Source organism: Elephantulus edwardii, unplaced genomic scaffold (genome assembly GCF_000299155.1).
Source record: "Elephantulus edwardii isolate Elephantulus edwardi_28Jun2011 unplaced genomic scaffold, EleEdw1.0 scaffold00447, whole genome shotgun sequence".
NCBI lineage: Eukaryota > Metazoa > Chordata > Mammalia > Macroscelidea > Macroscelididae > Elephantulus > Elephantulus edwardii.
In genome coordinates this window covers 500,695-514,904 of record NW_006400197.1, presented here as the reverse complement: position 1 = coordinate 514,904, position 14,210 = coordinate 500,695, and the positions used below count along the sequence as shown (strand labels likewise).

At 40.3% G+C, this 14,210-nt stretch overlaps 1 protein-coding gene across 1 annotated transcript in view; it reads left to right on the top strand.

The window, feature by feature from the left end:
• The window catches only part of ZC3H8 (zinc finger CCCH-type containing 8), a 36,281-nt gene that overhangs the window by 11,494 nt on the left and 10,577 nt on the right, over positions 1-14,210 (top strand). Inside the window, 3 exon segments of the mRNA XM_006902759.1 lie at positions 8,420-8,622; positions 9,666-9,799; positions 10,832-10,954. Of these exon segments, the coding sequence (XP_006902821.1) occupies positions 8,420-8,622; positions 9,666-9,799; positions 10,832-10,954 (460 nt within the window).

Here is a 14,210-nt window from a genome sequence, read left to right as displayed (position 1 = left end):
GAAAGGGTTAAACCGGGTAGCTCCTTCGAGGCAAGGATTCTGAGGCTCCGTCTAACATACTTTGGACATGTTGTAAGGAGGGACTGGTCCTTGGAGCGGGACCTCATGCTTGGTAGGGTGGAGGGACAGCACAGGAGAGGGGAAGGTCCTCTGTGAGGTGGATTGATTCAGTGACTTGGGTAATTGGGATGGGAGTGTCAGAGACAGTGTTGTTGGCATAGGACAGAGCAGAGTTTACAGCTGTTGCACATAGGGTCGTTATGAGTCACAGGCGACTCTACAGCACATAATAGCAACAAGAAGAAGAAGACGTTTTTTGGATGTTTTTAAATTTCAGCCAGAATTCATCTGACATCAGCAGTGATATTCCTGGTGCCACAACCTCTTCTAAATCCTGCTTGAACTTCTTGCAGTTCCCTATCTAGGTACTGGTCTAGCCGTTTTGAATGATCTTTAGGAATATTTTGTTTGCAAATGATATTAATGATATTATAGTTTTCATATTCTATTGGATAATCTTTCTTGGGAAGCTGAACAAATACAGACCTCTTCTAATCATTGGCCAGACAACTGTCCTCCAAATTTCCTGGCATCTGTTAACTAAAACAAGTCAGTTGGTATCCTATTGATTTTTGGTGCATTACTTTTTTGCCATTGCCTTCAAGTGGTAGCTTCTGCTTCCTCCTTCATTACCAGTGCTTCTCGATTATATGATCCTTCCTGAAATTTTTTAGTATCAGTCCTATTTGGTACAGTGACTCTTTGTACTCCCTCCATCTTCTTTTGATTCTTCCTAGGCCGTTACACATATTGCCCATTGCATCTTTCAATATTGTAACTCAAGGTTTTTCGGTTCTCTCAGCTTGAAAAATGCAGGGCAAGTTCTTCCCCTTCTATCCTCAAAAAAAAGATAAGGAATAGCTCTCTGCACATTCCATTAAAATACTTTGCTTTGTCTTCTTGATCCCCCCTTTGAAATCTTCTCTTGAGCTTGCTGACTTCGGCATGTTTTTCCCTTTGTTTTGGCTTCTTGATGCTCTAGTGCATTTATTAGAATCTCTTTACATCCATTTCGGGTTTTTCTTTCTCCTCTGACTTTGTAATGAACTTTTGCTCTCTTCATGGACAATATCCTTGATGTCATTCTACATCTTATCTTTTTTATTTAATAAACTTTCTGGTTGGAGGCTGTGACCCTCTTGTTTGAAGCATTTAGAACCTTTGTGATTAACAGTTGGTATGAAGCCTGATTTGCTACTTACTAAATTGTCGTTTGTTGTGTTTAGAGAGAGCATTGTTCTAATTGGTACAACACCTGTCTGTCAGTTTGCTGTACTGAGGTGATCTGTGAGTTACTGTCATGCTGAAAGCTATGCCACCAGTGTTTCAGCTGCCACACGGGTCACCCATGGTGGACAAGGTTTAGTAGTGCTCCCAGATTAAGAAAGAGTAGGGAGCAAGATCAATCCACCTCATAGAGGGCCTTCCCCTCCTGCACTGTCCCTCCATCCTCCAAAGCATGATGTCCTTCTCCAAGGACCGGTCGGTCTCTCCTCATAGGTGTGTCAGAGACAGTGCGATTGGCACAGGACAGAGCAGAGTTTAAGGCTGTTGTACATAGGGTCGCTATGAGTCGCAAGCGACTCGACGGCACATAACAACAACAACAACAGGAAGCAAGATTGGCCACCCACTTCTTTAAATTAGGCCTGTGAAGACCCTATAAAAAGAGAAACACTGATAGTTATAGTATTAGAGGAAGAGTCGAGGTTGGCAGTCAGTCAAAATGAGAATATATAGTGGCAAACATCCTTTAATAATTGGAACATGGAGTGTACAAAGCTTGAATGTTGGAAAACTATAAATTATGAAAAATGAAATAGAATGCATGAGCATCGACATTGTAGACATTAGTGAGAGGAGATGGACTAGTTTTGGTACTTTGAATCAGATAAATGTGGTAAACTGTGCTGGGAATGTAAAGCAAAAGAAGAATGGAGTTGCATTCATAGTAAAAAAGTCCATTTCAAGTTGTTTCCTAAAGTACAATGAGTTATAGGATATTACTCATATGCATGTTGTTGTTTGTTGTTCTTATGTGCCGTCTAGTCGTTTGCGACTGTGCACAACAGCCCTAAACCCTGCTCTATCCTGCGCCAACCGAACTGCCTCTGATACACACATCCCGATTACCCCAGTCACCGAATCAATCCATCTCATAGAGGGTTTTCCCCTCCTGCGCTGTCCCTCCACCCTCCCAAGCATGATGTCCCTCTCCAAGGACCCATCCCTCCTGGCAGCATGTCCAAAGTATGTCAAACGAAGCCCCAGAATCCTTGTCTCCAAGGAGTAGCTTGGTTTAATCCTCTCCAAGATGACACTGTTTGTTTTCTTGGCAGTCCATGGTACATTCAGTACTCTTCTCCAGCACTACAGCTCAAAGGCAGAGGGGAATCCTGGAAGCTGCGCACAGGCGGAAGTCACCTCAGATAATAGCAAAGAGGCATATTGGAGGTACAGAGGAAAAGCCGTTGGGAGGAGGTGCTGGGGGGACACGGAGAGCGTGCCCCTGGGCAGAGGGGAAGCCTGGAAGCTGCGCACAGGCGGAAGTCACCTCAGATAATAGCGAAGAGGCATATTGCAGGTACAGAGGAAAAGCCGTAGGGCCCTCGGGCCATGAAGGAAAACATAATCTACACAGGAGTTCTACAGGACATGTCACCTTCCCTTGGAGACAGTACAACCAAACTTAAGAGATACTGGTCAAAAGAAAAAAATGTCAGCAGTTGACGTGTTTGGAATCACAGAAGCCAAGAAAGCTTCAGATACAAGCTGTCAGATCATGGGTTGGACAATGGAAGATATTTTCTGAAGGGACTTGGCAGATGTGAAGGGCTACCCTAGTGGAGGGTGGAGCTGGGAAGTAAGTGGGTCAAGGCACTGGGCTAAGGGTGGGGTCAACATTGTAACTAATGCTTAACTCCACAATGAGGGATTTATCTTTCACTGTTCCACAAATTGCTTGTCTGTCAGATACTCCTCTAAATCTGAACATTCTAATTAAGACAGACTGGGAAGAAGGATTGGCCACCCACTTCTGAAATAGCAGGCCTCTGAAAACCCTATGCATATACATGTAAGAAAAAAAATATTTAAATACATGTCCATACACCTAGAGCCAAAGAAATGAAAACTGAAAATTTTACCAAAGCTTGCAGTATGAAATTGACCAAGTAGGCATTAATGTGTGTTAATGATAATTGGTGACTGGAATGCAGAGAAGTTGAAAACAGTGAACAAGGAATAGTAGTTGAAAAGTATGGACTTGGTTACAGAGATGAGATTGAAAAGAGAATGATTGGATTTTGTATGGTTAATGATTTCTTCATTGCAGATACCTTTTTAAGAAAACTCAAATGACGACTTTTTACGTGGACCTCATGATAGGCTGCATAGGAATCACATTGACTGTATCTGTAGAAGAAATGGTTGGAGCGGTTCAGTATTAGCAGTCAAGACTAGACCAGGAGCAGAGTATGGGTCAGACCATCAGTTACTCATGTGCAAGTTCAAATTGAGGGCAAAAAAAAATTTAAAACAAATCCATGAGAACAAAAATACAAGGAACTCATGCAATATTATTCAAAATGTGTGACCCTGGAGGACATTATGCTGAGTGAGGTATCTCAGTCATAAAGGGACAGATGCTATGTGGTGACACTGTTGTAGAATGAGGCTGACATCGAGGTGGGGGTAAGACTGAGAAAAACTGGATGAAAAATGTTTACGACATTGAAGTCTATGGGGGAGAGAATAGTTTAAAAGTATTATATTTTAGGGCATTATGTTTATTGTAAGAGTATGGAATGAGGGTTGCAGAGTGGATTATATTTGGGGTTGGGGGTGTGGTTGGGGGATGTGGGGGGGGGATTGTGTACCAATGGGGGAGTTTTTCTTTTGCTTTTGAAGGAGAGGAGCAAACAAGGGGGGGGGGAAGGGGAGTGGGTGGGAAGAAGGGTGCAACAATGAATAAATGGAATTCCAAAATCTCTGTAGATGTTCATTGAAATGAAAAATAAATAAATAAATAAATTTAAAAATAAAACCAAAAAACCTACAGTCTCGAATCTATTCCACCTGAATTTTAGAATCTCTTAAGAATAGGTAGGTTTGAAGCATTGAACATCAATGATTGAAGACCAGGAAAAACACTTCATGCTGGAAAAGTAAGGAAGACATTCAGTGAGTGAATTGGCATAATCACTGTAGCAGTGGGCTCGAGCATGGCAGAGATCATGAAGATAATGCTGAATAGGGAACGATTCAGAATTATTGTTCCTAGGATAGCTGTGATGATACAGTAGCATCATAGTGGCCTCTAGGCTACCTAACAACAGTTGCTTTTTGGTGGTTATGGAAAATACTGCCACATTGTTATCTTCTATCCTGTTCTAACAAGATGTTTTCCAAAGTGATTGTACTAGTAGTTCTTCCCATTAGAGTAGTAAGTAAAATATTGGGCTGCTAACCAGGAAGGTTCTCTGCTGATGTATTAGTCATTTTTGGATAGTTAGCAGGATCTTGTTTGTGTGTGATATTGTTCAATAATTTCCATACTCTGTTGGGTCACCTTTTTTTTGGATAGTAATAAATACAAATGTCTTCCAGTCAGCTGGCTGGGTAGTTGTCTTCCAGATTTCTTGTCACAACCTGGTGAGCGTGTCCAGGGCAGCATCTGTTTTTTGAAATATGTCAGCTGGTGTTCCATCAATTCCTGGGGCTTTATTTTTTTTGCCAAGTCCTTCAGAGCTGCTTGAACTTCCTCCATCACTATTGCCTTTTGGTCATGTGTAGTTTCGTGAAATTCTTTTATGTCAGCCAATTCTTCTTGGTATAGTGACTCTGTATACTCCTTTCATCTTCTTTTGATGCTTCCTGGATCATTCAGCATCCTGCCCTCAGCATCCTTAAGTATTGCAACTCAAGGTTTGAATTTGTTCTTCAGTTCCTTCAGCTTAAGAAATGCCAAACAAGGGCGTTTTTGTTTTATTTTCCAACTCCATCTCCTTGCACATTTCATTATAATAGTTTGCTTTGTCTTCCTAAGCAATCTGCCCTTTGAAAGCGTCTTCCAGCTCTCCTTAACTTCTTGATTTCTTTCCTTTGGCATTTCAGTGCTCTAGTGCAATATTCAGTGTCTCTTCTGACATCCATCTTGGTTTTTTCTTTCTCCTCTGTCTATGTAATGACTTTTTTCATTCTTCATATGGAAGGTGTGAAAGCTGGCTTTAGAAGAGGCTGTGGCAGTGGGAACATCATAGCCAAAGTTACATGCATCTTGGCCAAAAGCAGAGAGTACCAGAGGAATGTCTGTGTTTCATTGACTATGCAAAGGCGTTTGATTGTGTGGACCACTACAAATTGTGGCCAACTTGGAAGAGAATGGGGATGACAGAACACTTAATTGTGTTCATGCGAAACCTATACTTGGACCAGGAAGCAGTAGGGCCTGTCAAGAGAACAAACAGGTCTGTCCTGGAAAAGGCGAAAAAGTTGCTCTCTAGAGGCAAGGATTTTGAAGCTCTATCTGACATACTTTGGACATGTTGCCAAGGAGAGACTAGTCCTTGGAGAAGGACATCATGCTTGGGAGGTACAGCACAGGAGAGGAAGACTCCAGATGAAATGGATTGAATCAGTAACTGGAGTAATGGGGATAGGTTTGTCAGAGACCGTAACTCTGGCTTAGGATAGATAGGCAGAATTTAGAGCTCTTGCACATTGGGTTGCTATGAGTCATAGGTCTCAATGGCACATAACAACAACTGGAAAGTAACCTGGTGGCCTAATGATAAGAAATGTGTTGCAATCCCAAACGTATATGATTTGAATCCACCATCTGCTCTTTGGGGGAAGGATGGACAATCTCTTCCCATGAGATTTATAGCTCTAAAAACCTGTTGAAAGGTTAGCTATGAGTTGGTTCTGACTGGACAGCATACTACAGCAGCCACCAGCTGTTCTGCAGAAGAAAAGCGGACAGTCTCTTCCTATAAAGATTTACAGCCTTGTAAACCCGATAGATGCTTGCAGTGTTTATGAATCAACTGAGAGCAGCAGTGGATTTGGGAGTTAATTTGTTGGTCATCATCCAAATTGGCTGAAAAGGTCCATCTGTTAATGCTGATCGATAGTGAGATTTTTATGTGTTTTCAGCTTTGAAGGCTGATTCTGCCAAACACTGGTAATGGTCAACTAGTATATAATTTTAATTGAGCATCTTTATTGCTTGGTGGGCATTTGTGGAATTTTAATAGCTTCTCCTCTTGAGATTTGTCATTTACATTGTCATTATGCCACAAATTAATCACTTCCCATGAAAGGTTAAGTGGAGACCGCCTCAATTGGGCTGTTAAATGGATTTGGACTTGGAGTGAAGACCCTTTCTCCTTGCATTGCTATTAGTGCTGTCAAGCTTGTTGTGACTCATACTGCCCCTGAGTGTAATACAGTCAGACCTGTCTTGTCACTTATCATCTCACAGCCCCTGTGTCAGTCCCTCCCACTGAAGGTCTTCCCTTTTTTTGCTGACCCTTTGCTTTAATATCAAGCATGATATCCTTCTCCTGGGAGGATTGACCTTAAAGTTTAAAAAACCCAAACCTGCTAGAACTACAGCTTGAGCTTGAAAAATGTCTTTCACAAATTTGTGTGAAAATGAAGCTTTTGTTTCTGCTTCATCTCTGGACAGCGCAGGAAATATACAGTTATTTTAGTGGCAATGCTTGTTTTGAAAATGGTTTTATTTCATACAACAGCAGACATATTAGAGTATAATTTGATTATAGATAACACCAAGTAAAACAAGAGAATGAGGAAAATGGAACTGAGCCATGTAAGAATGTACAACACACACACGTGCGCGTGTGTGCACTTCTTTTTTTGGTCTGTCACAATTGTTATGAGTCATATCCATCCACATCTGGTGCTGTAACTTTCCTTTTGATTTCAGACAACTCCATTCTATCACATACCATAACTCAAAAACTATACCACTTCCAGCAAAAAAAGTTAACTTGAGTGAAAGAACAGGGCAGATCTTCCCTTTGTCATTGTCCCTGCTGTCTCTGCCACTCCTGCTCTGAGTTTTGTGGTTGAGGTTGTATACCATCGAATCAGAACAGAGCCCATAGCTTACCCTCCACCAGGTTTTCAGAGGCAGTAAATCACACCGGAGGATATTGACTCTCTTTCTCCCTCAAAGCAGCTGGTGGATTTGAACTACATACCTTTGCATTGGCAGCATGATTCCTTACCATTGAGCCACCAGAGCTTCCTGCTGTGAGTTACGGAAGAGGAATTAGTTTTGGTAGTTGAGCAATATCCTAAGTATAATTTACAGTTGGGTCATTATGTTCTACTTAGTCTTTCATGAAATGGTGAATTATTAAACTATTAAAAATATACTTTAGCAAAATGTGAGTATTATAATCCTATCATCTCCTAATATAACTAAGAATTGAGAACTTAGACTTTTAATTCAGTGAAGTGCCTTACAGTGTCTAAATCCAGAATATCTTTCAGGTAGTCTTGAGGGATGAAAATATCGTACTGAGTGGCTAGGTTATCTAGTGCTGCTATAACGAATACCACTGGATGACTTTAACCAACAGAACTGTACTGTCTTTCAGCTTAGGCAACTAGAAGTGTGGATTCAGGCCGCTGGCTATAGGGGAAGGTTTTCTTGTTTTTTTCTAGAGGAAAGTCCTTGTTTCCTTTCGGCCTCTGTAGGCGCAGCATTCCTTGGAGTTATCTGTGTGTCTTAGCATCAATCTTCCCCTGGACCTAGGAGCTTCATCACTTAAGGAGTCTGTCCTAAGGACACCCTCTGCTCCTGACTCTTCTTTCTTATTGGTACTGGGTTTTCTTTACCACTTGCTTCTTTCCTGTCTTACCTTTATCAGATAAAAGAGGCCTCATACCAGGGCAGTGCCACTCACATCAGATCAGAGCTGTGGTAGTATTAAAGATGCTGCATCCCATCTTTAGTTCTTTTATAGCTAACTGGTTTATCACGTCATGGGAGATCATCATGTAACTACCACATTACATCATTATATCCAAATTTTGAGAATTATATCCCTTCCAAGTAAACATGTATTTTGGGGTCACACATTTTAGTCCATGACACTGAAGTTTTTTGCTTTTAATTCTGGAAAACTTCGACTATGTAAGAATGGAGGGGATAGTGTTTGAACTCCCATTATACTCATTAATAATGATCTCATAAGCAATTTGGTTTTCTTTCATCTCCCCTATGCTTATTGTTTGCATTGTGCTGCTTTTTTAAAAATTGGAAATGCTGTTCCCCGCCCCCCTCCCCCCCCCAGTCTAAGCATTTTGGAAGGGCTTTACAAAGGAATTTGCATCATAAAAAATCAAGAAGTAAGGACTATGATGCATATAGCGATGACAATGATGTCTGCAATGAGGAATCAGAAGATAATTTTGCTGAAGAGCTTAAACAGTATATACAAGCCAAAGAAATGGCAAATGCCCCTGAGCCTTCACCATTTCCTAAAGAAACTGCAACAAAAGAGAAGGCAAAAGATACCCAGAAAGGTATGTGTCCTACTATTTTATTTATCTAGAGAAGAACTATAGTTGTTCGTATATGAATAAGATCACAGTTTTCATACATTCACACCAGTTATGAGCTTATATCACCTTGCAACCTCTAGTCTGAGAACTAACTGCTAATTCAGCATCGTTAGGAGTGAGGATGGTAATCAGAATTCATAAGGACTTCTGATAAGATGATGCCAAATCTCTTGCCTGTTTGTGCTCCTCTTATTTAAGGTGGTGGTTGTTGTGTGCTGTCAGTCAAAACCAATTCATGGCTGACTCTCCAGTGGATTTTCAGAGGCGTTTGATGGCACAGGACGTGTTTCTTTCACAGAGCAGATGGTGGATTCGAACTGCGTGCTTTTGGCATCTCAGCACAGTTTCCTACCACTAGGCCACTAGAGTTTGATTTAATTGATCTTAAGGATGATTGAATGTATATCACACTGTAACTTAGAAATATGTTTTTCTAGACTCCTAAAATGAGATTTGCTGTTAGATACAAAAGCAAATGGTGATTATACTGCCAACCCCTCTGCTCTCAAAGTGTTTCTGCTTCTTAACTAAATGCCTACAGACTTACTGTATAAAATGAAAAAATCGGACAGTTCATTGGTTATTGTTACTGTGTACCATAGGCTGACCCTTTGTTAGGTTTTCAGAGGCAGTTGATCACATGGGAGGAGATTGCTCATCCTATATTGATTAAATATTTGAAGCTTTTGCTATGGTGCTTTGCATTTCCTGATTAGATCCATCATAACTCTAAATGTTTCAGAAAGTTCTGAATATTAACTGTAACGAGATTGATTTAATTAATTTTGGGGGTCTTTTTTTCTGGGCATTGCTTTATGTAGTTTCAAAAAGAATGAATCGTTAATCTAGATTGTCTTCAGAATTTTCAGTTTGGTGTCTTAATCCCAGAGCTGCTAGAGTTTTCACTCATTAGTCTGTGCAGAACTTTTCCAAGTACCTTGTTTTAAAGAGAAAACAGATATTCTGTTTTTGTATCATTTAAAATATTAACTTTCTGTCTTTAGATGTTACACAAAAAAGTAAAAACTTTAAAACGTGCCATAAGAATGGTAAACAGAAGAAAATGAAGCGAAAACGAGCTGGCACTGGAAACAAAGAATCAGGTGCTTTGTTGAGAAACATTGGCTCCCAGGACTTGGTATGAGAACATAAATGTAGAACACCTACATGCTCTTTGATGTCCAGGAAGGACTGGGTGATGTAGAGAGGTCAGGAAGAGCTGGATGACATGGAGGGATGAGGAAGGGCTGGGTGACAATGAGAGGTGAGGAAGGGCTGGGTGACATGGAGAGGTGAGGAAGGGCTATGTGACGTGGAGAGGTGAAGGGCTGGCTGGGTGGGTGACGTGGAGAGGTGAGGAAGGGCTGGGTGATGAGGAGGGGTGAGGAAGGGTTTTGTGACAATGAAAGATGAGGACGGGCTATATGATGTGGAGGGGTGAGGAAGGGCTGGGTGACGTGAAGAGGTGAGGGCATCCTTCAAGTTGAGGCTGTTGACTTACACAACTCTCACTCTCGCTGGCCTCGCCATGTCCTCCAGCTCAGCACTGCAGCTGCTTTCCCACTTCTGTCATAAGTCCGACCTGTGTGTTGTCCTTGTGCCACTATGCACATCAACTACTGATTTCTGTATTCTGCTGTTCATAGTTGTGAAAATACAGGGAGGTAGAGACTAGATTTTAAAAAAACATAAGCATGTTTAAAGGGCACCATTGCAGTCCTTGGTCTATTGGTTGATGACTCCCTCTGAAAATGAAAAATGACTGTTTCTGAGTATTGGTGCTACTAAGTGTCCCATAGACCACCCTCTTAAATTTTGGTTTATAAGCAACTTTCTTGGATTTAAATTTTCTGAAGACTTCCAGACTCAGATTAGTTGGCAACCTTGTCATTGGGCTCAGTCACAAAAATTTAAATCTTAGACATAAAGAATAAGTTAGAGGAGTCATTTTTGCATGTTTTTAAGATGGTTTAAAACAAGACTTTGGATTGATTTATTCTGGTTCTTCTCTTTGCTGAGAATTTGCATCTATTCCAGTTAAACTGACTGAGTCAGTAGTTTTATACTGATTCTTATGTAAGAAGGTTTAAAATATGATTTTGTACAATAGCATAGGATATGTAATATTCTACTTCTCACATTTGTTTGTAATTATTATTTTGCTTCAAAGGATGGTAAACCCGAAGAGAAGCAACAGTGTGTGAGAATGAGTCAGGGATTCATCAACCAGCACACAGTGGAACGGAAAGGAAAACCAGTTTGTAAATATTTTCTTGAGAGGAAATGTATTAAGGTATGGAATACATGAAGTGTAAAAAAAAAAATTTGTTAAAATCCAACTGCTATTTCTGTTTGAAACAAAAATAACTTTGTTGTTAGGCACTATCAAGTCAGCTGCCACCCTTTGAGCAACAGATCTAAAGCTTGCCCTATCCTGCACCATTCTCATGATTTCTGATGTGCTCAAGCTCACTGTTACAGACACTATGCCAGTCTGTCTCATTGAGGGTTATCTTTCTCTGACCCTCCACCTTTCCCAACATGATGTCCTTTTCCAAGGAACAGCTTAACAACATATTCAGAGTGTGTGAGATGAAGTTCACTCTTCTTGCCTCTAAAGAGCACCCTGGTTGCACTTCCTTCCTCAAATACATTTGTCTATTCTTTTGGAAGTCCAGGGATATTCCATATTCTTTTCTTTTTTTAAAAAAAATTTTTTTCATTAATTTTAATGACCATTTACAGAGATTTTAGATTTCCATTCATTCATTGTTGCATTTTCCTCCCTTGCCCCCCCCATTCACTCTTCTATTTGAAAAGTAAAAGAAAAACTCTTTCATTGGTGTACAATCCCACTGTACCCCCCACAGTACACTCCACTATGCAACCTTCATTCTGGACTCTCTGATAACCATAATACCCAATCATATATAGCCTTTAAACTGTTCTCTCCCTCATCTGTTTCAACGCAGTATACATATTTTATCCAATTTTTCTCATTCTCACCCCAACCCTGATGTCAGTCCCGTTCTACAACAGTGGAACTATGCAGTATTTGTCCTTTTGTGACTGAGATATTTCACTCAGCATAATGTCCTCCAGGGTCACCCATTTTGAATAATATTGTATGAGTTCCTTGTTTTTCAATGGAGCGTAGTATTCCATTGTTTGAATATACCACAGCTTCTCTATTCATTCGTTTGTTAATGCGCACTTAGGTTGTGTACAACTGTTTGCTATTGTGAACAAAGCTGCAATAAACATGGGTGTGCATATATCTGCCTGGGTGACAGTTATGGTTTCTTTTGGGTATATTCCCAGTAATTGTTGGGTCAAATGGTATTTCTATTAGCAACTTACTGAGAAAGCCCCATACAGCCTTCATTAGGGGTTGCACCATTTTATACTCCCACCACTGTTCGGATTCACTGTTGAATAAGGGTTCCAGTTTCTCTGCAACCTCGCCAGCATTTGTTGTTTGCTGCTCTGTTATATTTTGCCATTCTTACTGGGGGTGAGATGATATCTCATAGTTGTTTTGATTTGCATCTCTCTTAATGCTAGGGATTTTGAACATTTCTTCATGTGCTTGTTGGCCATCTGAATGTCTTCTTTGATGAAGTGTCTGTTCATATCCTGAGCCCATTTTTCAGTTGGATTGTTTACCTTTATCTTGTTGTGTTGCTCAAGTATTTTATAAATTCTAGATAGAAGTCCCTTATATGACGTCATTACCAAATACTTTTTCCCAGTCTGTGGCTTCCTTTTTTATCCTGTTGGAGAAATTTTGGATGTGCATAGGGATTTGATTCTTAGAAGGTCCAGTTCATCTATTTTATCTTTTCCTGGTTGTAGATTTTTTTTCAGGATGCTTGGATGACTATTTGTGTTGTGGATTAGAACTTCTAGAGTTCTTCCAAGCTTTTCTTTAATGATGTCTGTAGTCCTTGGCTTTAGTCCTAGGTCCATGATCCACCTGGAGTTGGTTTTTGTGTATGGAGTGAGGTGTGGATCTTGTTTGAGTTTTCTGCAGGTAGTTTTCCAATTTTGCCAACACAATTTGTTAAAAAGGCTGTTGTTTCACCACTTAACTGATTTCATCTCCTTGTAAAAAATCAGTTGACCATAGGTAGATGAGCTGATTTCTGCGTCCATTGATCTATATGTCTGTCCCTGTTTTTTGTTTGTTTGTTTGTTTTATTTTATTATTTTTGTGTGACTGTACTGTCAAATCAGATCTGACTGGTACAGGAGGAGACTGCTCCTCCTTCCCCAGCAGAGCATCTGGTGGATTTGAACTGTGTACCTCTGGGATTGTAATTGCAGCTCCTTGCCACTAGGCCACCAGAGCTCCCCTATTTGTCTGTCATTGTACCAGTACCATGCTATCTTAACCACCACAGCAGTGCAGTAGGATTTGAAATTAGGAAGTGAGATGCCTCCTACCTTTTTTCTGTTTTTAAGGAGTGCTTTGCTTCCATATTGTTTTCTAATACCACAGTTCAAGGCATCAATTTTTCTTTCATCTTTATTCCTTTTCCAACTTTCAGATGCATAGAAAGTAATTGAAAAGACTCTGACCTGAATCAGATGCACCTTAGTCTTTAAACTGATATTCTTACACTTTAGCATTTTTTTAAAAATTTGTTTACATACAAATTTTTTTTTCTTTTTTACCTCCAAAATTTCGTATACATTGCATTTCACACAATTCTTCATTCACAGTATTTCATACAATCATTCTCATGCATCATGTTTCATAAAAGCAGTCACCATTGGACCTTGCCCATCTGTATTTTCTCCTGGCTCCTTTCCCTTTCCTTGCCCCTCCTCCCTTAACACGTTGCTGCAGATGACGGTAATACATCGAAGAAGGAGAAGAAGAAAAAAATGTTTCTAAGCACAGTCGTCAATTTAAAAGTGTACTTGTTAACCCACCAAACTCTGCAACCATGTGGTTTTGCTCCTCCCCATCCTCACTGCTCCGCTCCCACCCTTTTGCCCCCTCTTCAGTCCCCATGCATAGTTTACTTGCTGTTTTTCTGTTTTTACAATAATGGTCTTATGTAGTATTTGTCCTAATGTGACTGCAATTAATTCACTCAGCTTAATGCTCTCCAGTCCTTCCCAAGTTACGTAGCATTTTCCAAAATCGTTGCTTCTGTATGCTACATGGTATTCCATTGTGTGAATATACCACAGTTTCTCAATCTATTCTGTTGTGATTGAACATTTGGGCTGTTTCTACTTTCTTGTGGTGGTAAATAATGCTGCTATGAACATTGGTGTACAAGTCTCCATGTGAGCCTCAGTTCTTATTTTCTCAGGGTATATTCCAGGCAGTGGAATAGCTGAGTCATACAGAGTTTTATGATCAGTGTTTTGAGGAAGCGTCAAACTGTTTTTCAGAGTGAAAGACAATCCCACCAACAGTGTGTGTGAGTTCCCACCTCTTTTATATCCTTTCCAGTATTTGTGGATATCAGAAGAAACTCTGAAGATTGCACTGGAGCATAGAGAAGCCAAAGCATAAGGAAGAATTCAAGATA